General features: G+C 36.3%; 1 protein-coding gene across 1 annotated transcript in view; it reads left to right on the top strand.

Moving 5' to 3' along the window:
- man2a1 (mannosidase, alpha, class 2A, member 1) overlaps window positions 1–24,906 on the top strand; it is an 83,544-nt gene that overhangs the window by 33,018 nt on the left and 25,620 nt on the right. Inside the window, exons 7-16 of the mRNA XM_073840878.1 lie at window positions 9,000–9,186; window positions 9,382–9,559; window positions 9,668–9,879; window positions 15,636–15,821; window positions 18,925–19,039; window positions 19,150–19,217; window positions 19,441–19,606; window positions 19,775–20,005; window positions 20,475–20,597; window positions 22,751–22,865. Coding sequence (XP_073696979.1) covers window positions 9,000–9,186; window positions 9,382–9,559; window positions 9,668–9,879; window positions 15,636–15,821; window positions 18,925–19,039; window positions 19,150–19,217; window positions 19,441–19,606; window positions 19,775–20,005; window positions 20,475–20,597; window positions 22,751–22,865 — 1,581 coding nt within the window. The remainder of the gene's footprint in view (window positions 1–8,999; window positions 9,187–9,381; window positions 9,560–9,667; window positions 9,880–15,635; window positions 15,822–18,924; window positions 19,040–19,149; window positions 19,218–19,440; window positions 19,607–19,774; window positions 20,006–20,474; window positions 20,598–22,750; window positions 22,866–24,906) is intronic.

Here is a 24,906-nt window from a genome sequence, read left to right as displayed (position 1 = left end):
CCAAGATGTTTATGTCTTTCTTTCTTCAGTCGAAAAGAAATTGAGGTTTTTGAGGAAAACATTCCAAAGATTTTTCTCTATACACTAAGGAAAAAAGTATTTGATCCCCTGCTGATTTTGTACGTTTGCTCACTGACAAAGAAATGCTCAATCTATAATTTTAATGGTAGGTTTATTTAAATAGTGAGAGACAGAATAACAACAAAAAAATCCAGAAAAACACATTTCAAAAAAGTTGTAAATTAATTTGCATGTTAATGAGTGAAATAAGTATTTGACCCCTTCGCAAAACACGACTTAGCAACACCCTTGTTGGCAGACATAGAGGTCAGATGTTTCTTGTAGTTGGCCACCAGGTTTGCACACATATCGGAAGAGGTTTTGTCCCACTCCTCTTTGGAGATCCACTCCAAGTCATTAAGGTTGACATTTGGCAATTCGACCTTCAGCTCCCTCCACAGCTTTTCTATGGGATTAAAATCTGGAGACTGGCTAGGTCACGCCAGGACCTTATTGTGCGTCTTCTTGAGCCACTCCTTTGTTGCCTTGGTCGTGTGTTTTGGGTCATACCCATCCACCCAACCTGGCTTCAATGCCCTGGCCCTGATGTTACATGGCCCCATCCATTGTCCCTTTGATGCAATGCAGTTGTCCTGTCCCCTTAGCAGGAAAACACCCCAAAGCATGTTTCCACCTCCATGTTTGACGGTGGGGATGGTGTTCTTGGGGTCATAGGCAGCATTCCTCCTCCTCCAAACACGGCGAGTTGAGTTGATGCCAAAGAGCTTGATTTTGGTCTCATCTGACCACAACACTTTCACTTAGTTCTCCTCTGAATCATTCTGACGGGCCTATACATGTGCTTTCTTGAGCACATGCGACCTTGCGGGCACTGTAGGATTTCATTTCTTCACGGCGTAGTGTGTTACCAATTGTTTTCTTGGTGACTATGGTCCCAGCTGCCTTAAGATCATTGACAAGATCCTCCTGTGTAGTTCTGGGCTGATTCCTCACCGTTCTTAGCCTGGCTAACGCCAGACCACGTTATGACTTCGTCATGATTCGTGGTCTGGGAACCACATGTTCATTTTCTCGTATTTGAGGCGTGGTTTACGAATGCCCAGAGCCGTTTATTGGGTGCTACGAATGTCTATCAAATGCGCCTGTGCGTCGCTCATAGCCAATCGTTTCAATCATACCGGATGACGTATACAGAGCGATGGTTTAACGCCAAAAGTTGCTCTTTTTTCAAAATAAACTTGCGTTCTAAACTACTTAGAACACTATCTAAGGGGCCGTTCACATGTCGCGTCTTTGCGCGCGAAAGTTCGTTATTTCAAATGTAGACGCGCGGTATGCGCGCGCATAATGGAAGCGACGCGGTTGCGACGCGCTCGCGTTTTCCATGCGCAAGCTACAGAGCGGTTTGGAAAGGAGAAAGCGACGCGCCTAGCGTTTTCCACGCGTTTTTAGGCGCGACATGTGAACGGCTGCATCGAATGATAACATGCTGCCATGCTGGATCCATAGTTATAAACAAACTGCTTTGGTGAGTCGCGACGCATAGAAGGCGTCATCGTCTTGCTGCTCCCTCCCCGTTCTGTGATTGGTTCCCTATCTGAGGTGAAAATTTGGTCCATGGTTTCCATGCTACCTTCCAGCGTGAATAAAATCGCGCTGCGCGGAAGGCAGCATGGGGACACCCAGGCTACACCGTTCTCATAATCATTGAAACTCCACAATGATTATGATTACCTTCTCACCAAGCTGCATGGCGATGGCCGATTCCAGCCTTGTGTAGGTCTACAATCTTGTCTCTGACATCCTTAGACAGCTCTTTGGTCTTGGCCATGGTGGAGAGTTTGGAATCTGATTGATTGATTGCTTCTTTGGACGGTTGTCTTTTATAAAGGTTTTTTTGAAATGTGTTTTTCTGGATTTCTTTGTTTTTCTTTGTCTCACTGTTAAAATGCACCTATCGTTAAAATTAAAGGCTGATCATTTCTTTGTCAGTGGGCAAATGTACAAAATCAGCAGGGGATCAAAAAAAAAATTCTCACTGTGTAGTGGACTTCAATGGGACCCAACAGGATGAAGGTCCAAATTGCAGTTTCAATGGAGCTTCAAAGGGCTCTACACAATCCCAACCAAGGAATAAGAGTCTTATCTAGCAAAACAATTGGTCATTTTCTAAAAAAAAGAGAATTTTAACCACATGCTTGTCTTACACTAGCTCTGCGATGCACATATACAACTTCACGCAATACGTAATCACGTTGGAAAGGTCATGTGCGATTAGTTCTTCATCTGTGTACTTTGTTTTTTTTTTTTTTAGAAAATGGCTGATCGTTTTGCTAGATAAGACTCTTATTCCTCGGCTGGGATTGAGTAGAGCCTTTTGATGCTGCACTGAAACTGCAATTTGGACCTCTAACCCATTGGCCACCATTGAAGTCCACTATATGGAGAAAAATCCTGGAATGTTTTCCTCAAAAACCTTAATTTCTTTTCGATGGCATGGGGATAAGTAAATATCAGGAACAATATATCCTGATAATATAAATTATCAGGAAATTTTCATTGTAGAAGTGAACTAATAAATTAACTAAATGAACTAATACATTTCAGTTTGACTCAAGTGGCAAAATCTGTGTTAAAGGGACCTCTAAAAAAAGAAAAATGAAAGTCACCACCATGTCATTCCAACCCATACAGCTTTTATCTTCCATAGATGTTTTGCAGAATCATTTTGCAGTTCATTTTTTGGATGAGCTGTCCCTTTAAGGCTCAGAACTGACGGTGTGTCAGAGTGGCCTCACACATTTGATTGGAAATCTCTGTAGGAGCCTGTTCTAATCACATGAGCTGCTCGGCGGTGCCATTCACGCTTCCCATTGATTGAATCCATCTTTTATTTAGCGATTACGTTGATTAAAACCTGGGTAGGTGGGGGAGCTTGCTACATTTAGCCTCATGATTTAGAAATGGAGGTCGAAGTGAGATAAATCCAGTTTTTAGTTAAGCATCTGCAGCTGCTGACCCTGGAGCAGTTGGTTACAGAACTAACAAAGTCTGTGCCTACCAAAAAGCTCATCTCCCATTCCAGATACATCTCCATTACTGGAGGTCATTCAGACCCAAACTGAGATTTTGACAGGAGCTGTAATGATCAACCTCACCAAAAAGCGCTTGAAGCTATCTTTAGCATTGTACAGTGGATGTTGTGGGTCTGCAATGGGTTGATGTGGCTTGTCCAGCATGTTTTTTATGCATGAAAACTTTCTGCTCAGGATTAAGCCTAGTTTTTAGGTTGATTGAGTTTCACAAACACCTCAGGAGGTCAGAAACCACACAGGAAGCTTGGTTAAATTAATGATAATAATGGTGCAGTGACCGTGCATTACACACCCCAGATGCTTTTACTTAGAATTTCATTATTTATGGCTGGATAATTATTGTTTGGTAACATCCGCATGTAGCTACATGTCAATAGTGTTCAGTCGAACACCTCATGCTAAATGTTGTATCATTAATAAGAAAAAGCTCTTATTTCTTGGGCTGTTACAAAAAGTAAATTGTGCTGAGTTTAAATCTAGATTCATTTGTGCTATACTTAAAAATGCATGAATGTCAGAGTACAGACTAGCAAACTGAGTATTTTTCAAGCAAAATAAATGCATGGAAAGATTATTAATAGGTCTTAAATAATAAAACAATACATGTACTTTTCATATTGATGCATTTTGGACACTTTTTGGTTATGAAGCATTAGCAGACTAAATCAATAATAAATTAATGAATAGAAATTAAAATGCAAAAAGAAAATAATGAATTAATAAACAGAAGGCATGTTGTAGAGTTGTTTCAAACCAGAACTGATTATAAGAACTACTTCAAGGGTGCCTTTAAAAAGCTGCAAAACCTTGGCACTAAATGGCAGTATTTTATCTGTGGTTTCGTAAAAATAATATAAATTATTATGAACTTCTTAAAACCTAAAAATAACTAGTTACAAATACAAAGGATTTAAAGGTTAACACTTTAAAGCCTTTGTTTTTGTAACTGGTTATTTTTGGTCTTATTATAATGTAAATTTGCTTGCTTTGTTATTCTAATGAAGGAGATAAAAGAAACAAAGGTGTAATACAGAAGCTTACCTAATGACTTTTCATTTGTTTATTAAAGGGATAGTGCACCCAAAAATCAAAATTACCCCATGCTTTACTCACCCTCAAACCATCCTAGGTGTATATGGCTTTCTTCTTTCAGAAAAAATACAATACAATACAAAAGATTTTACAATACAAAATCTCAACGTCCATTCACTGCCGTTATAAAAGCATTGTATTCGTCTGAAAGAAGAAAGTCATATACACATAGGATGGCTTTAGGGTGAGTAAATAATGGGGTCATTTCAATTTTTGGATGAACTGTCCCTTTAATTGAACCCGCTAAGTACATTTGTTTATTGCTACTGCTGAACTACCAAACTAATCTCTTTCTGTTTTATGAATTCAACAAATAGGCTATATATTAAATATTAAAATAATTATTAAAATAAACGAAACAGTAAAAAAAAAAAAAAAAAAAACATGAAGCATTTAAAAGAAACTTCAAAAATTCTTAAGCATTTCTTTTAGTTTGCATTATTAAAGTGTTTATTAGTGAGACAAAATCAGGTGTAAATATTTCATGTTAAGTATAACCTACAACTAACTTTAATTAGCATCAGCCTGTGTGTATTTAGAAAGAAACTAAGCCCCACAGCCTTTAAAGGCTGTATCAGCGATTTCTAGCCTAAAACATAAAGTGTCAAATTCAGCTGACCTTTCATCACGATCCGCTCGCTGCCTGCCCCATAAATTGTCTGTGAAAAAACCGCATCTCTCTGGTCAGCCTAGGGTCCGAGATATGCCAAAAAAACAATCGGCGCTATCAACTATTCCACAGATAAACAAACAGTGTTCCAACCAATCAGCGTCAGGGGGTTGATGTTGTGGACTTTCCTACTGGTGCAGGGATGTGAGGGAGGCGGAGCGAAAGTCCACAACACCAAACCCCTGACGCTGATTGGTTGGAACACTGTTTGTTTATCTGTGGAAAGGTTGGTAGCGCCGATTGTTTTTTTGGCATATCTCGGACCCTAGGCTGACCAGAGAGACGCGTTTTTTTTCACAGACAATTTATGGGGCAGGCAGCGAGCGGATCGTGAAGAAAGCTCAGCTGAATTTGACACTTTATGTTTCAGGCTAGAAATCGCTGATACAACCTTTAACTGTCCAAATCTCTTACTATGCACAGCTAAGTTTCTCAATCCATAAGTAAGTGGCCATAGGTAATGATAAACTACACCTGTGGTTATTCTGCAAAAAATGTGACCCTGGACCACAAAACCAGTCTTAAAGGAACACTCCACTTTTTTTGGAAATAGGCTCATTCTCCAACTCCCCCCGAGTTAATAAGTTGAGTTTTACCGTTTTGAAATCCATTCAGCCGTTCTCCTGTTCTGGCGATATCACTTTTAGCATAGCTTAGCATAGATCATTGAATCCTATTAGACCAATAGCATCACGTTCAAAAATGACCAACGAGTTTCGATATTTGTCCTATTTAAAACTTGACTCTTCTGTAGTTATATCGTGTACTAAGACCGGTGGAAATGCAAAGCTGCGAGTTTCTAGGCTGATAAGATTAGGAACTACACTCCCATTCCGGCGTAATAGTCAAGGAAGTTTGCTGCCGTAATAAGGCTGAAGCAGGAGCAGTAATACCACGCAGCACGTGCAAATGCTAAACTAGCTGGGAACTCATTTCTGATAATACTCCGCCTGCTTCGGCCATATTACGGCAGCAAACTTCCTTGACTATTACGCCGGAATGGAAGTGTAGTTCCCAATCTTATCAGCCTAGAAACTCGCAGCTTTGCATTTCCACCGGTCTTAGTACACGATATAACTACAGAAGAGTCAAGTTTTAAATACAACAAATATGGAAACTCGTTGGTCATTTTTGAACGCGATGCTATTGGTCTAATAGGATTCAATGATCTATGCTAAGCTATGCTAAAAGTTATATCGCCAGAACAGGAGAACGGCTGAATGGATTTCAAAACGGTAAAAATCAGCTTATTAACTCGGGGAAAGTTGGAGAATGAGCCTATTTCCAAAAAAAGTGGAGTGTTCCTTTAAGTAGCACAGGTATATTTGTAGCAATAGCCAAAAATACATTGTATGGGTCAAAATTATCGATTTTTCTTTTAGACCAAAATATTGCAGTATTTCTAGTGAAGATCATATTCCATGAAGACATTTTGTGAAACATAAGTAATTTGCATTGCTAAGAACTTTAAAGTTGATTTTCTCAATATTTAGATTTTTGCACCCTCAGATTTTCAAATGGTTGTATCTCGGCTAAATATGGTCATATCCTAACAAACCATACATCAATGGAAAGCATTTATAAATCTCAATTTCAAAAATTAACCCCTATGACTGGTTTTGTGGTCCTTGGTCACAAATGTAAACTTGAGCAAAACGGATTAAAGTATGTTCTCATGTTTTTGCTGCTGTCTGTTGCTCCATGGGTGTTTGTTTTTTTAATGATTTGAATGAAAAATAAGAGCTGAGGGAAATGAGTAAAACATAACCAGGGCTGAATTGGAGCCAGCTTTTCTCAAAACAGCAAACAAAAGAGAAGTCAGAGGAAATATCCTCCCACATCCCATCTATTGTTTTCCGTTGTCTGCCTGTTCAGCGTCGTGCATCTGTTTGGGATATGCTGCTTTTCCCCAGACCTAGTGTTAAAAAAGCCTGGAAAAACGGAGTCCTAACTTAGATCTCTGACTGTAGCCGGTGCTGAACAAATATGATTACAGTTCATTTGGCTGCAACAGCGTGCACTCTATGCCAAGCTGAATTAGCTTTCTACTCAATGTAATTCCATATATCACCATTTAACAGACAGCCAGACTACTCTGTGCTTCACATCTGGTCCCTTGTTTAAAGGAAAATCTTGCATTATTTATTCGCACAGCTTTTATGAAGGTCACTGTGGTGCACATGCTGTGCCGAATGGGTAATTGAATATTTTTATTGCAAATAAAATATGATTCGATGTTGACATTAGTGGATCATTTCATGATTTGAAGCCCTGGACTCGCAGTTGTTTTGAGTTATGTGTAAACTAAATGTTTTCAGTGAGTAACAGGGAAAAATAGGAACTAATTTATCTCTAAGCAATTGGTTGTAGCATGAAAAGTGCGTGTTATGTACTTATTTTCAGGAAAAGTGCAAAAATGAAACGGCAAGGTGACATCAGCAGAAAAGAGAAGTAGTTTCAGAAGTAGGGGTGTGCGATATATATCGTCTGCGATAATATCGTAATTGTTGTTTTAACAATGTGCGTTTTGACATTATGGAGTATATTGCAAAAAACAAACAAAACACACATACAGAGTGAACGCTAAGCATAACGCTACATTACCTGATGAAGTCTAGTTAGTACGCATTTACAGTGTATTCTTTCACTACATGATTCAGTTTATTAAAATGCATTTAGAATGATCACATAATTCAGGATATATTTCACATTCAAAGTATCTTTTCACTTTAAAAATAATTTCAAATATAACGGGTAAATACATCTAAATGCCACTTCATATGCACCTTCTGCAAAGAAAATTTTGTTGATACTGATTTAATTTGTTTGGTAACAGCCTTAATGTATTATTAATATAATTGACTGAGCTTTTTGGTTTTTCATAAAGTGTTTTTCTCAGACTAGTGGAAAAAAAACATCCAAAAACACTGTTAAGTGTTTCTTTTATAGCACTTTATCTATTTGTGTCAATAGATTTTTAATTACAGTGCATATTTTTAAAAGCCGTTTTCTCAAAATGAGTTTATAACACTTACACACACCAAATTGAACATTTTTATTCCTGTCTATATCCTGAAAGCTTTTACAGAGGGATTTATTTATGTATAATTTGCTGGACTTTTAACAACATTTTATTCCTCCAAAAATGTAAAAAAAAAACATAGTGTTTCCTGTATGTTCTACCTTTTTTCTGAATTATGGCGTGACGAAATTAGATACCCCAAATTCCCTCTGTAAAAACCTTTGACTCTAATATGTCAAAAAAATTAAACAAGAATTTTGAAACTGACTTCATCCAGTGTTTAGATTTTTTGTACCATGAATGTATGCAAATTAGCACATATTTCATTAAATAATTCCTCATTTGCATATTTAAACTTAACATTTTAGAAAACTTGTACAAAAAATGTTTGCAATTATCATTGTAATCAATCAACTGTGTAAGTAAGGTAATAACTATTAGTTGTTTTTTTTTTACCCTTCTATTCACTTGCAGTGTCTTGCTTTAAATGTAAGAATTTGACTCAAAGGATGATGCACACTTTTAGAAAAAATGCCTTTATAAAGGTAAAAATGGCCATAAAAGGTAAAAATATATTTAAACTTATTGGAAAAGAATAATTTCTATTCCTCATATTCTGTGTGAATATCAAAAACTTTAGGAGTGAGCACGGTAGTCCTTAAGCACAATAACACACCCAGCAAATTATATCTTATTATCGTTATCAGTAAAATCCTAGAAAATATCGAAATATTATTTTTTGTCAGTATCGCACACCCCTATTCAGAGGTCAACCGAGTTGTACAATGTAATGAAAGATTGCAAAAAAAAAAAAATTTTCCACTAACAAAACAATACTAACTGTAAAATTGAAATATGACAAACTTTAGGTCCTGTCACATTTACCATTTTTCTGTGAATTTTCCTGGGCAAAATCCAGTCATTTCAAATGGAATGCACACTTTTTATGGAAGAGTTCGCACCGGGTTCAAGTCTTATTTGCAGTGTTGACTGATTGACAGTTACTTGATTTTAAAATGATTTCATCTGTTGCTATATTATTTGACAGTAGACAGTGGACCTTTTTACTTAACTTTGCATTTGTTTTTGATTCCAACAGAGCAGGACTCGAGTTCAGACATTTTGTGTCACATGATGCCATTCTACAGCTACGATGTTCCCCATACATGTGGTCCTGACCCAAAAATATGCTGCCAGTTTGACTTTAAAAGGCTGCCGGGAGGAAGAGTCAGCTGTCCGTGGAGAATTCCTCCTCAGGCTATCACAGATAACAACGTACAGGAGAGGTACAACTATACACACAGTCACAGACATTAGGAACTATATTATTTGCTTGTGGTGACCTAGAAACAACAATGATGTTTCTAACTATGTTTTGAAAAAGTCTATTCCAATAAATAACAATTTTTGTGCATTTGTGCTCCCTCAATTCTGATTAGTTTTAGATTTCCCTCCACTTAGTTTAATCTTTCCGTGTTTAGAGCTCAGACTCTGCTGGACCAGTACAGGAAGAAATCCAAACTTTTTCGGACCAGTGTGCTTCTGGCTCCACTTGGAGATGATTTCCGTTACACCGAAGCTGTCGAATATGACCAACAGTTTGAAAACTACCAGAAACTCTTTGACTACATGAATTCTCACCCTGAGCTTCATGTCCAGGTCTAGCACCCTTAAGTCACTTCAATTGGCCACACCTTGAAATCTTGGCATGTTTTCAGCCATAATTGGATGTATTTTCCTATGCATCTCTTTTGTTTCTTTTTGTAGGCCCAATTTGGAACTATTTCAGATTATTTCGATGCCTTGCGTAAAAGCACTGGCATGGATCCGGTTGGCATGAGCAGCGGCCATTTGGCTTTGCCTGTGGTAGGTGGAGACTTCTTCACTTACGCAGATCGAGATGATCACTACTGGAGCGGATACTTCACCTCACGGCCATTTTATAAACGCCTGGACAGAGTGCTGGAATCACACCTCCGGTAAGCCTTTACCAAATCCAAATGCACTACATCTGTGCAATGACGTTGCTTTAAACAATTTAAATCTTAATGTGTACAACTGAACGAAAGCCTTATACTCATTGCTAAATCAGTCTATGAAAGAAAAGATCAATGACAAGTTTTACCACATTGGAATATGATCAACAACAGTTTCTTTTGCTTTGAAAAACCAAAAATGTCATTTATTGCACAGAGAAAACATGAAGAACAAAATCGAAATGCACTGCATTAATGTGCATAAATGCACTGCATAAATATTTTTGGTCGAGATCTCAATGTCCAAAAATTGAAACAATAAAAAATACGATTTCCATATGGCTGGACATGATTTGCCTTTGAAACCGTGAGTTCAAAATTAACATAAAGTTAATTATGAACCATAATTATGCTAACATGTGCAATAAAATTTGCAATTCATAGCTTTTTCAAAGCCTGATCCACTGCAAAAAGTGCTTTTCTTACTTAGATTTTTTGTCTTGTTTCCAGCCAAAATATCTAAAAATTCTTAAATCAAGGAGGATTTTCTTCTTGTTCTTGATTTTCTTCTTGAAATCAAAATTAAGTGAGTTTTTGTTTAGAACAAGCAAAATAATCAGCCAATGGGGTAAGCAAAACAATCTAGCTGTCTTTGAAATAAGACTATTTTGCTTACCCCATTGGCAGACTATTTGGCTTGTTCTAAGCAAAAACTCACTTCCTTTTGACTTATTTTTTTCTGAAAACAAGACCATAATTTTTGCTTGTCTAGAAAATCCTTCTTGATTTAAATTTTTTTTTATATTTTGGCTGGAAACAAGACAAAAAAAAAGAAAAGCATTTTTTTTTTTTTTTTTTGCAGTGTCTAAATATTCAGAGTTTAGAGACCCAAATATTTTTTGTCTGTTTGGTCATCAGAATGTTTTGGACTAGCATTTAGTGGACTAGCATACAGCTTACCTAAAACACATGCAATAAAGCTATAAAAATAGTGTTTTTTATTTCATTTTCAGTCTTATGCATATACACGGTTGCATTAACATAGTCAATATGTTAAGACTGTCTCTTAAGAACTACATAGACTAACTAGCAATTAATCAAGTGGTAATCAGCCTTACTTTTTAGATTTCAATTAGACCAATCTACTTTTTTGTGCAACTGATTTTAAAAAGTTATGACCAGAAAAAATTAGACGACTAAGTTTTAAGACTTGTCGAAGCAGCCCCTGAACCGATCATGGCTGTAAGAGTCTGTCTACAGGAAATAGAGCTTTGTGATAACAGACCTTACCCTCTTTTTCCATGCAGTGCTGTATGCTGCTAACTAACACAAAGCTGAAGGTCACATGTCTGTGTTGTCACGATAAGACTGAAGCCCTGTGACAAGTTTAGAGCAAATTAAAACAGCCAGTTTTGAGCCAGAAACTCAGTGGCTTCAGTATTTATTTGACCGTGGCCATTGACTGTGCCACCTTCTCATCTGTGTGTGCTTTACAACCTTTCTTCCTTGATTCCTCTCTAACATGATATTGGCCCTAAAAAGGTAAAAATTGATCTTATTTAGAAAATGCCCTTTATAAAGTAATTATCGCTAATATGTGGAATGTCAAAGAAATAACTCCTTGTTATTTATTTATTATTTTATTTTTTACAGCAGGAAACTGTTGAAATGTCTTCGCAGCTCCCATTAATTGGCTTGGTTCTAAATAATGAGACGTTACAGTGGTACATATTGATTTTCCACATCGATTTTTCTACATGCCCCTCTACAGACCTTTTTTTTTTTTTTTACATGTATCAGTAGAGCAGTGTTGTTTTTGTAAAGTAAAACTGTAAAAATGGCTTTTGGTAAAGCTAAAATAAAATAAAATAAAATAAAATGCTTTATAAACTAAACTCATATTAACTGAAGAACTAACTGAAATAAATACTAAATAATAATATGACTAAAAATGACTAAAAACTACTAAAAATGACAAAAGCACATAAAAAAGCTAAAACAAACTAAAATTAAAATCCAAAAAAGCTCATTTAAAATATTTAAATAATACTAAAATAACACTGTGATATAGCTCTAACTTAAAGGGATAGTTTACCCAAAAATAATTCAGTAATTCTGTCATGAATTACTCAATTGGAGTGAAAGAATTGTTGAATGAAGTTGTTATTTTTGTTTTCTTTGTGTGCAAAAAGTATTCTCGTAGTTTCGCAAAACGACTGATGTCACATGGACAATTTTAATGATGTCCTTACTACCTTTCTGGGCCTTGAACGTGGTAGTTGTGTTGCTGACTATGTAGGGTCAGAAAGCTCTCCGATTTAATCAAAAACATCTTAATTTGTGTTCTAAAGATGAACGAATGTCTTACAGGTTTTGAACAACATGAGTGTGAGTAATTAATAACAGAATTTTCATTTTTGGGTGAACTATCCCTTTAAAACCCTCTTATTGTAGTACAATGGTTTAAGGTCATGTCTCGTGGTTTAATCATGTTTTATGGAGATAATGTGGTATAGATTAGGCAGTACTATAGTAATTCCATAGTATTTTTTTGAAGTACTATGAAGTATCCTTTAAATACCATGTTATGATGCTCGTTGAATTTTTCGATATTACGTATTCTATGCATCCTGTATGTATGTGTGTGTTTGTTTGTGTATGTCAGTAGCTGCCCTGCTTTTCATTGTTTAGTGCGATACGTGATAAGGATGTGAATTTCCCTCATTTAGTGCCTGTATTGTACGTCTATACCCTGTCCTCTCAAAGGCGGCCGTACTTGATCACACAAGTGAATAGATTGGGTACACCTTCAGCTCGCGGATGCGGAGAACTCTATTTAACACAGTATTTGCATTTTGATGGGTGTCTAAATGTAGGCAGGAGACAGTTTTCATCAGTATGCAGTTGTTAAACTATTCCCCGTTCTACACGATGGCCTCTTTCACACAGCAAATAGGACTTTGTTCAGCTCTGCTCAGTTTCTCTCTCTCTCACACACAGTAGATTGATTAGAGATATTCAGTCCAAGGTCATTTCATGTTTAATTAATTATTAAAGTCAGTGTTTGGCTGCTCTTGCAGGAGCAGAAAGCAGATGTATGTTTGATGTGAAGTATGTAGGTCACATGTACTGCGTTTTTATTTTATAACTGCTGCCTGTGAACCATATATAGAAATGTTGAAATGCTTGATCTGCTGAAACTGCTTAGTCTTGCTTTATCAACTCACTTCAAAGATCTATTTGGGGGGAAAATGCATTTAAACTATGGATAATTTTGTCCTTCCAGTTTACTGATGTACTCAGGTTAAAACTGGTGCATTGTAAACATGTATGTGGGTTAATATCAAGAAAATGTGTCCATGTCACATTTCACCCACCAAAAAGTAAAGAAATTATATTTCTATAAAGAAAATAAAATGGGTTACTCACATTTTAAAAAATAATTTTCATCCTTATTAGATTGCGGTAATACAATTATTTATTAAATCAGCATGAAATAAAGCCGTTAAAATAAATACTACCATCATGTATAAATACTGTAAGTTTTACACTTATATTTATTTTGTATTAATTTACATATTTTTACATTTTTTTGTACATGCAAAAAAATTAGTGCTGGGCAACGATTAATCACGATTAATCACATCCAGAATAAAAGTTATTGTGTACATAATATATGTGTGTGTACTGTGTATATTTATTATGTATATATAAAGACACACACATACAGTATATATTTTTTAAATATTTACATATATATATTTATATTCATATACTTTTTTATTATATATAAATATATTTAATATATATATAAACTAGGGGTGGGCATAGATTAATTTTTTAAATCTAGATTAATCTAGATTAAATCTTGGAATTAATCTAGATTAATCTAGATTAAAATGGCTAATTTGAATTCTGCTGAAGGCATTCAGAATATGTGTGCTACCCAAATAATGACTTAAAGTCTTTGAGAATGGATCATAAAGCTCATAAAGCTGTTCTATGATAATTTGTTGATGAAAATAAATTATGTTCAATTAGATGTACTTGTGTTTACTAACTAACTAACAATGAAATTATTTTTTCTCCCTATTAGATTGTGTTTTTTTTAACGTCAACACCTACCCAGCCCATTACATGTTACACCATACTTTTATTTTGACAGGTTGCCGTGAAGTTTCTGTGTCATACAGTATGATATGATGCTAGTTTTCTCAAATGAAACGGTAAAAGTGACACTCACAGCAGTTTGGGAGATTGAGTTTTTCTGTTCATGTGAGATGAAAATGCCAAAAATTACCGGGAGCGTCACGTGTGTTTCAGTATGCGTGTAGTAAAAGCTCGTCTCCGCAATGCATACATACAGCTAGGCAAACGGAACATATCGGATTCATATTAAAACGGTCTTTTTGCATTTCAGTTTTCACATACACTAGTCCATATCGCGATTTGAATTAAGTGACTGACCAACATTTGATTTATGAATCCAAAAAACGACGAATTTACGTGGCATTTCGCTATAGTAGATTCGGTTTTTATGAATGGAGGACGACGCGATCCCGTCTGTGTTTTGGCGGAGGAGACTTAAACGCGCGATATTCTATAGTCTTCGGTATACATCCGCGTTAAACTATCAAGGTGAAAGTCATCATAGCTTGCGTAGTTTAGACCCAGCTCCCAACCCAAATTTGAGAATAGATTAACGGCGATATATTTTTTATCGCGCGATAAGAGTTTCACGTTAACGCAGCACGTTAACGCCGATAACGGCCCACCACTAATATAAACAAAACATTTTTCTTAAATGTATACATGCAGGTGTGTGCATTTAAATATATAATATATAAATATACACAGTACACACACATATGTTTTGTACGCAAAAACTTTTATTTTGGATGCGATTAATCGTGATTAATCACGATTAATCGTTGCCCAGTGCTAAAAAATGCTTAATTTTCTTAAAGCAGGAGTTTTCAACCTTTTTGACTTGAAGACCCATCAAATGTAGGTTAAACATGTTTCTGTATTTCTGGTGTAACTATGACAAAACTGCTTGTTTTCAGACTTTTTAAAGAAAGTAAGAGTACTTATGTTTTAAATAAATTAACCATAATTCATTTCGTGATTTCAGATGGATACCAATAGTTACTGATTTTTAGTTATTAGTTATTGATAGTTACGGTGTATTTAGTTATTCTGCCCCCAGGGACCTGTTTCATAAAACAAGCTTATCAAATAAGCCAGGCTTATTTGAGTTAGTCTGACTTTAAACAAAATCAATTGACGATAAGTCAAACTAACTAAAATAAACCTGGTATATTTGGTAAACATGCCCCTGGTTGAGAACCACTGCCTTAGAGAAAAATATAATTTTGTTTTGTTTTGTTTGGTTTCTCAAGAGGTGAATTATAACTCATGTTCAACAGGTTTTGTGAGGTTTACCCAGCTATAGATTTTCATCTCCTGCTGAAAATTTGAGAAGGTCATTATTCAGAGAGATGACACCTGTATTGTTGCTATAATATGGAGAGATTCTGGTATTATTGTTGTTCTCACTTGGACACTCCCAATACAAAAGGGACCGTACAAGACTGTTGTCTTTCTTTTCCTGGGATGTGAATATTAGCCGGGTTCAGGAGGTATTTTGATGCCGGACGGATTCTTGTAACACTGTGGATTTATTCAGTGTGGATTTGTGGGAACTTTTGATCTTGCGAGGGAGGGAGTTTCATATGTCACTTTATGTTTGTCCGCAGGGCAGCTGAGGTCCTCTACTCTCTGACCTTGGCCAACATGCAGAAGTATGGCCAGCCCAGAGATTACCCTGCAGTGGATAATTACAAGTTACTGACAGAAGCCAGACGCAATCTCGGTCTCTTCCAGCATCATGATGCCATCACGGGCACGGGCAAAGACTGGGTGGTTGTGGATTATGGAACCAGGTAGCGTATACTTCTGTGAGATTTGTAGAAGACTTAAGCCACCTTTTTACTATCACCAGTATTTGCATATGTTTGTTGCATTTCGCCCCAAAGTATCAGTTTCATAGAAAGTTCAAACTGCTCATAAAGTAGTTGTTACCATCTGCATAAGGCTGGAATACACAACTACTACATGACTTTTAAAAACTGAACATCTTAAAATACTGGGCATCTGAGGATTATACGCTACCAGACTTTCAAGTCATTCCGATTACAACAAATGCGTGTTGAATGAAAACAGTATGTGTTCTAAAATCTAAAACGTTTGATATCCTCCGACTGGATGAAATCATTATCTGAAGCTAAAAAATCGGAATCTGTGACCATCATACACTACGCGATTTTATATGTAGTCTCTCAACTCAAATCTGATCTGACTTTCGGTAACTAGCATCAACTTCTCCAAACATTAAATCTGTGGAAAATAGGGGCAAAAATATGTAGTGTGTTCTGGCCTTTAATAACCATAGTAAAATGCCTAAATAATCAATGTATGAATATATCCACAAAACAGAAGAAAAAGAAAAAACATAGCAAATTTTGTAGAGATAATCAAACTAAATGAATATTTATAAATTATCAAAACAACTATCAGGCAAAAAAAAAAAAATCAGAAATACTGTTTAAAGGAGAAGATAATGTACTCACCCCCTTGTCATCCAAGATGTCCATGTCTTTCTTTCTTAAGTTGTCAAGAAATTATGTTTTTTGAGGAAAACATTTCAGGATTTTTCTCCATATAGTGGACTTCTATGGTGCCCCGAGTTTGAACTTCCAAAATGCAGTTTTGATCCCAAACGTGGTTGTAACGACCCCCAGCCAAGGAAAAAGGGTCTTATCTAGTGAAACTATCCTGTTTTTATTTATTACAATTTATATACTTTTTAACCTACAGCGCTCGTCTTGTTATGCTTTGCCTGAACTGTTTTTTTTCCGGTTCAAGACAGTTAGGATATGTCGTAAAAAACTCCTGTCTCATTTTCTCAAAAATCATTTCAAAATCGTCATACATCACTGCAGAAGTACCGACCCAAAGTGAACATGAAAAGATCAAACACCCTTAACCAAAAAAGGTAAAACAGCAATGTAGGACGATTTTGAAGTTAAGAAAATGAGATGGGAGTTTATCGACATACCCTAACTGTACTGAACTGGAAAAAAGTTCAGACAGAGCTAGACAAGATGAGTGCTTGAGGTTAAAAAGTATATAAATTGTAATAAAAAAATGTAGATGCTAGATTCTCACTCAGCTAGGATCATTTACAAAAGCATTTGGGATTGTTTTTAAACTGGATTTTGGAAGTTTGAACTTCATAGCAGTGTTGTTTTTGACAACCATCTTAGATTTAGTCTTAGTCTTAGTCTTTTGGACTAAAATGGTTATTAGTTTTAGTCAAATTTTAGTCACTTCTATATGTGATAGTTTTAGTCCAATTTTAGTCGACGAAAAGTCAAGAAGGTTTTAGTCTAGTTTTAGTCGACGAAAAGTCAAAAAGGTTTTAGTCTAGTTTTAGTCAAAAAAAGGGGAAAAAGTAGTCTTTTAACAAATTAATGTAGGTCAGTAAGTATTTTGCTGTTGGGTAGTGTCACTTATAAGTTGTGAAAATAGCAGATCTATAGTTCAACACAATGTGAGCTTCCGGATCGACTATTTTCACCAATAATTACAATAATGAAGGAATGTTTTAGAACATAAAAGACAAACAAGGATGGAATGCTAAAACGGCTTGCCATACTAGTATGGCAAAGAGCATTTAATGCTAAAACGGCTTGCCATAGCGGCAGGTACTTTTTTCGGTTTTAATTGGCATGCACAATAAGCAGAAATGTCATGCATTTTAAACGTCTGACGGACCACCCACTAACATTTTCGTCTATTCTCGTCTCGTCAACGAAAACACACACACACGTCTCGTCATGTTTTAGTCATCAACGAGCCATTTTTATCTCGTCATCGTCTCGTTTTCGTCATGGAAAAAAGTGGCGTCATCGTCATCGTTGACGAAAACAACACTGCTTCATAGTTCTTCAAGTTTGCACCATAGAAGTACACTATATGGAGAAAGATCATGAAATGTTTTCCTCAAAAATCATAATTTCTTTACGACATGAACATCTTGGATGACAAAGGGGTGAGTACATTATCTGTAATTTTTTGTTCTGTAAGTGAACTCCTCCTTTAAAGAATAACTTTTACTGAAAAAAATATTGCATACGGTCTAGCTGCAAAATTTTTAATATTTCAGTGAAAACATTTACTGTATTTGGAAAACGGCAATATTGTGAAATTACAAATTTTTTAACTTATTTTTATCAATGTTGTGCTGCTTAATATTTACATTTTTCAGGATTCATTGATAAATCCATGACAGAATTTATTTTAAATAGAAATATTAGAAGCTAGCGAGTATTTAATCTCACTTTTGAATGAAGTAATGTATCCCTACTGAATTAAAATATTTTTTTAATAAAAAAACTTGAATGCTAGTGTTTTTTTTCTCTAATATTTATAATTTAATAAATTGTGTTCTTTTGAACTTGGATTAATCAAAGAATTCTAAAGAGTGTACAACAGCACAACTGTTTTCAACATGGATAATAATAAGAAACCACTATAAAATTAGTTTACATAAACTTGCCTTACTTTAAAAAATATCTAACACTTTAAGGTGGCGCTTAAGTAGCACCAAAATGAACCTGGCAGCGGTCCCATGGTACAGCTGTCACTGGTCCAAGTCGTAACTCTCAGAACATTCCGAGTTTACAAGTTGTAATTATGAGTTCAGGAGAACGTACAGGCTTTGGCGTTGATAGTTTTGCCAGAGAAACACGTAATTCAGCTCAAGTAGAATGTCACGTGTTGTCCTCTCGGAGTTATGACGCAGTGTGAACACAGCTTTATTATCTGACATTGTTAGGTAAAACAGACCAAATATGAACCTTTATGGTTACTAAGATAACATGCAACCCTACTGAATTTCATTATTAAAATGTTCAGTTTACACAAGTATGTTGGCGTGCACATTTGCACTTTATAAACATCATGATCTTTGTCATTTCAAAGGTTGTTTCACTCTGTTCTGAATGTGAGGCGAGTGATTGTGAGCTCTGCTCACTGGTTGGTGCTCAAGGACAAACAAACATACTACCATGATCCTTCAAGTCCCTTTCTTAAGATGGTAAGTGCTCGTATTGTACATCCAAAACATGCTGGTAATTGCCAGCCATTGCCATTGGAATTTGGTAATTGCCATGCGCTAGTTACATTTTTGCTGGTTCTGTATTACAGGACGATGTTCAGCCATCCCAAGATGCCTTACCTCGCAAAGTAATTATTGACGTTCATGAAAAACCAAGGTGAATCAACAATTCCTTCAATTTCTAAAATAAATATTCGTAAAAATGTTTTTCTCGGTAGAAGAAACAAGAAAACATTTTACTTTTGGAACCCTGCTGTTGTGCTTTAAAAATGGCCTCATGGTACATGTGTTGAAGTAGTTGAACTAGATAAAGTGGATGACAAAAGACAGCAGAATCTGTGTGGCATAAAATGCTTAATGCTTAAATTTGCTGTTCCCAGGTTGTTGGTGGTTTGCAACCCCACAGAGCAAGCCAGAACATCCATGGTTACAGTATATGTGAGTACTCCTAAAGTGCGCATACTCAATACTCGTGGTCAGGTGGTCCGTGCTCAAGTCAGCGCAGTGTGGAATGATGCCAGTCATGCTGCTGACGACGTCTTCCAGGTGAGAATTGATACTTTGATGCATTGTATCACAACATTAGTTTATTGTGTATCAGTGTGAAGATTGTGGATTCTTCAGACTTGTCCATGTCTGTTAGTCTGAAGACATTAGAAAGCCCTTCTAACCATTTCATGCCGTCTTTAAACATGTTTGTTTATTCCTCAACAGTTGTCGTTTGTGGCTCAAGCTGCTCCGTTGGGTCTGAGCGTGTACCAGCTGATGGAAGGAATGGAGCCAAGGACAGAAGCTGTTAAGTACATGTTTCTTCAGAATGGCAAGCAGATTCCAGGCAATAAAATGGAGCATTTTCGACAGTTCTACCAACAAGATGGAGATCCTGTGCACATTGAAAATCCTTACCTGAAACTCTCCATCTCTACATCTACTGGTCTTTTAGAGGTTTGTCCATAGTAGGGCTGTCAAAAGTACTGACTGAATTTTTCAGATGGTACAATACCAGCATTTCCTCCACTGTTGAGCAGATTTTTAAACACCTTTGATTGGCCATTGTGTTCACATGATATGGCTACAACGATCATCGCTTCAAAAACATGTTGTAAATACACATCTTTCAAACTCTTCACAGAGAGCTTACACTGATACACATGTGAGTGTTGGAAAACCATGTCTATCAGTGGATTCCTAATATATCTGCTCATGGATGGAGCCACTGATAGATGTCTGCTTTCAAACGGTCCCTTGTGTATCTGTGTAAGCACTGAAATTTGTTAATTTTCAGTACAGTCGTGGTACCGACGTTGGTACTTTTGACATCCCTAGTCCATAGACTGCTGCTCTTTGGGTTTGTTGTAAGATCATTAATTTAGGCATGACTCTGAAATGTTAAGAAAACATTTCTTGTTTACAGAAAATGAAGCTGAAGGAGGATGACTCTGAGCACCTGGTCAAGATGGGGTTTGTTTGGTATGGCACCACCAGCAGAAAAGACAAGAGCGGTGCCTACCTGTTCCTGCCTGACAAAGAAGCAACAGTAAAAATATTTTTGATTATCTTATTTTTTTTTTTCTTTGATTCTCTGATTTTCCATATCTTGCCTAATAGTTTTTTTAACTGATTGTTTTCCTACATTTTATTTGGAGATATATTAGTAGAAAAAAGGAAATCAAGGGAAGGTGGATAGGGTTGAAATCATAATTATGTCTAGGGTCAAACCCAAGTTTCCCATGAGCACCACAACTTTAGCATTTCCCCTATGATGATGGTACAGGAAATACTGATTTATATTATAAAGTCATTAACCTTACTGGTTTACATTGTGATTTAAATTGTGAAGTTAAAGTATATAATGACAAGATTTTCACATAATAAAATAACAACTAATGTTTTTGTTATTCAAGGAATATTAGCATTAAAGTCATTAAAATAGTGATTATAATACCTAAACCTTATTTGCATTAAACTTTTTTTACATAAACAAATATAAATATAGCTGCAAGCAGCGATTACCGGGGTTCAAGCTCTTTAAGGCATTTAAGCACATTTAAAAAAAGACATTACATATCATTTAGCAAACCTCTAACCACCAAATTAATGATTAAAAAAAAACATTTTTGGCACATCCAGATAATTTACAATAGAAATATTATGTCTTTTAATGTTTTTGCTACAGTGCCAGCTGTGGTCCGATCTCCTTAAAACTTAGAATCACCTGTCACATGTGCTCAGCAGGTTTTGTGAAGTTTTGAATTTTCCTTTAGGCTTTATAGGAATTTGGATATATTTGGATAGCCTTCTTTTCTAAACGACCCCGTTATAACTTCCCAACCTTTTTTTGATAATTATTGACCTAGAGAGTCCAGAGAATTGTACTGCTGTGTTTTTTTCCAGATGCTCACATCTTTGTGATCATTTAACAAACAAATTGATTGACAGCAGTAGTTCTAGAGGCAAAGTTGTCCGGAATGAGGAGTTCTACCATATGATACGAATGTCGCGTTTATGTGAAAAAAAAAAACAGAATGTACAATTGTTTACGGCCTTGAAAAATGTGATATCGCCCCTCAGTGGCTGATTTCTTCCTACATTTCTCACAGACTTTTGAAGCCATAGTTAAACGGGCCCATGAGTTTTGTTACAATCGGCTTTCGTTAACCTTGTCTAATAGGTGCTAAAACTTCATCCGATAAGGGCGGCCATGTTTTTTTGAGATACTTTGGACCAAGACCGTGCACAACAATTTTCATATTGATTGGACAAATGGTTGCGTAGTTAAAGCCATTTTTATGTTTTTTCCTTCTTGTAGTGCCAACAATTTTTTTTTTCTGTGACCTCTTACATAAGTGTTTTGAGTTGACGAAGATATCTCATTCCGTTCTAGTTTTAGGCATTTTACTGAAAGTGGCCCCACTTCTTTCAAAAGTTTAACTTTTTTTGATGTTTATTGAATTTTACTCTTCAGAGAATCTTCCTGCACCAGTTTGGTTCTGATCAGGTGGAAAACCTAAGATTTTTTTTTTTAATCCAAAATACCCCCAAATTTTGTGTGAGCCAAAGAGTCCAATGACATATGACACTTAGGCTTGCAACTGATGGTTTAGGAGCTACGAGCGATTTCATACTTTTGATCGAGCATTGGTGATGTTGTCGGCAGTGTGAATACTACAATCCCTCCAAGTTTCAAGTCTCTACGAATTACGGTTTGGTCTGCACGATCAGTTTTATGTGGAGATTGCTGATCCTTGGCCATTCTAACAATTACAGTAATTACAGTAGCACTACACGCTTGAACCCCCTTTATTTAGCCATTATTGGTGCCAATGCTGAATATCGGTGCAGGTAAAACTGAGTTACATATCGCCCACTCCCTTTAAAACTGTTTATTTGGAGCAGGCTCATGGTTAATTTGTGGCAAACAAATGTATTATTTGTAAAGTTTCATTCAAACTGATAACATCAAAGTGTGTCATCCAGCTGATTGGAGTTGTAAATGTAACGGCAGTTTGGTCACTGCTCACAGCTTTATCTGCTATCCACCTCAACACTGGGAAACCTCATAAGAGCTAAACTCTCTCTTTCATCAGGACATTAGGCAGTTTTGTCATGCAGTGTCTTTGGTAGCTCTGCTCTGAGGGGACTTTATGAGTGTGATTTGATTCCCATTGATTTTCTTTCTCTCTCACACAGATTTACTCTCCCTCTCAACCGCCAATGGTTCGAGTCACTAAAGGGCCACTGTTTTCTGAAGTCACTACTACCTTCCAGCACATCACACACACTCTCCGGCTCTACAACATCCAGGGTAAGAGAGGACAGCAAACACTCAACACCTGCACTTCTCAGTTACGCTTGCAGTCACCACTAATTACAATATGTAAATCAAATATTTACACCAGGGATTTGCAAAATGACTTGAATAGTTAGTTCAAATAGTCTGAAGGAAGTATTGTAAAATTAACCTCAGAAAACCTCTAGTTGATTGACCCCTGGAATAAAGCCCTCTAGAATTTCCACATCCTTGAAGTGCTGCTACATGACGTCCTTTTCTCTTCCAAGTAATCTTTATTAAAAGAACCTTTTATTCACATTACTATAGCAGCTTGTTTAGTACAAGAGGTTCTTTTTATTGGATGCTGTCCAAAGCTTTTCGCTAGCTCAGTTATTGCAATATAAATCTTTGTATTTTAAAGGCAAGCTTTTGAGTGTTCCTCAAGCTATAATGGATCATTTGAACCATGCAATCGTCAAGGCTAAAAAAAGGCAGTGGACACTATTCAGTTACAAGGAAGTTTGATACCAGATAAAAGACAGTCCAACAAAAGTTTAATAGTGTGCTAAAAGTGGGATCATTTTGTCAAAGAATGAAACGTGTTCGGAAGGATTTCATGGCTTTCTTATCAAGAGCGCCAGGGGGTTGAACGGTCTGTTTGTGACCCCTTCTGGGTGGGTGAGATAATGTACATGAGTGTTTTTGAAAGAGCAGAGCAGTCACATGAGCCATCGCCTCATAGCCTTAGGGACCTTTACCCTAGTGATGTTTGTTTTTGTCCAAAAAAAGAATAGTATGTTGTGAAACCTCTTGAGAGTTCAAGAGGTTTAGTGTGCAAAACTTAAATGGGGACTTTCATCTCGCACGCAAAATAGTTCTCTGTCATTATGTACTCACCTCGTCTCATTCTAAAAGACTTAAGAAAAACTGAATTTTTTAAACATGTCCCGGTCCCAAATGGCAACTGAAGATTTCAAGCTTCAACAATGACACAAAAAAAGATTAGAAAGTAGTAGAAATGATGTGCATTTGGCTTTCATTTCAAGTGTTCATACAATTGCCTTATTTAATCCGTTATTCACTGATAATCTCCACCTCCTGTGGACTGTTGACTGTTGCAACCATATCATTAGGTTGAATCTGAGGACCTGATCAGTTTGATGTAGTGGCTTTCGCACCAGAGGAACGTTTTCATAGTTCCTGAAACTATTGGTGGAAGTTTGAGCTTTTTTGCATGTTGCATTTTAAAAAGCTGTGTAAAAATATTTACTCCACGAACATGAAAAACAGTGATAATAACAGCATTTGGCTACCTGTTGTCTGCAAGTTAGGGAGATTTAGTCAGGTTTTCGTGCTCTTTCAATCGCATAAATTGTGTGTTTACATTCCATCTCCATTATCATGAAACCCACGACACACAACAAAAACACCTGCTGCCAGTGCAAATGCAACCAGCAAAACGGCCTGAGGGGGAAATTGGTTCTTTAGGAACCACCATGCTTAGAACTATGCGGTGCGAAAGCGCCTTATGTGAATAAATCATTCAGACTGATTTTGTAAACAGTATGCTGATTTATATAATAGATTCAAAACAAGACAATGATTCATTCATGAAGTTGAATGGACTACTATCATAATTTTGTAGTGCTGCTTTTTGTCATTTTTTTGGGCTTGAAAGACTCAGTCTTCATTCACTTTGTCAGGTTTGTGTTGAAAGTTCGGAAAGTCTTTTATACTCTCCAAGACTGTATTTATTTGTTAAAAAATACTGTAAAAACAGTAATACACTTAAAAGTAATGTTACTAAAAGGGATTTCCACAGTGATGCCATTGAAGACCTATTTTGGGTTCCTAAAAGTGAACAGTTCTTAAGGTTCTTTATAGTTGAAAAAGATTCTTTTATGTACAATGGTACGTTTTTGTAAATGTTAAATGCTCTTAATGGAAACTTAGATACCAATACAGAACTTTTTTTTTTTTTTTAAAGATCCACTTAAAGTGCCTTGAAAGATGTGGGGCTCTGTTTTAACGGTGTAAGCGCATGTTCTAAAGCGCACAACGCAGGTGCACTTAC

Source organism: Garra rufa, chromosome 5 (assembly GCF_049309525.1).
Source record: "Garra rufa chromosome 5, GarRuf1.0, whole genome shotgun sequence".
In the NCBI taxonomy this organism is placed as follows: domain Eukaryota; kingdom Metazoa; phylum Chordata; class Actinopteri; order Cypriniformes; family Cyprinidae; genus Garra; species Garra rufa.
The sequence above is the reverse complement of the archived record's forward strand: the minus strand, read 5'-3'. Positions and strand labels throughout refer to the sequence as shown.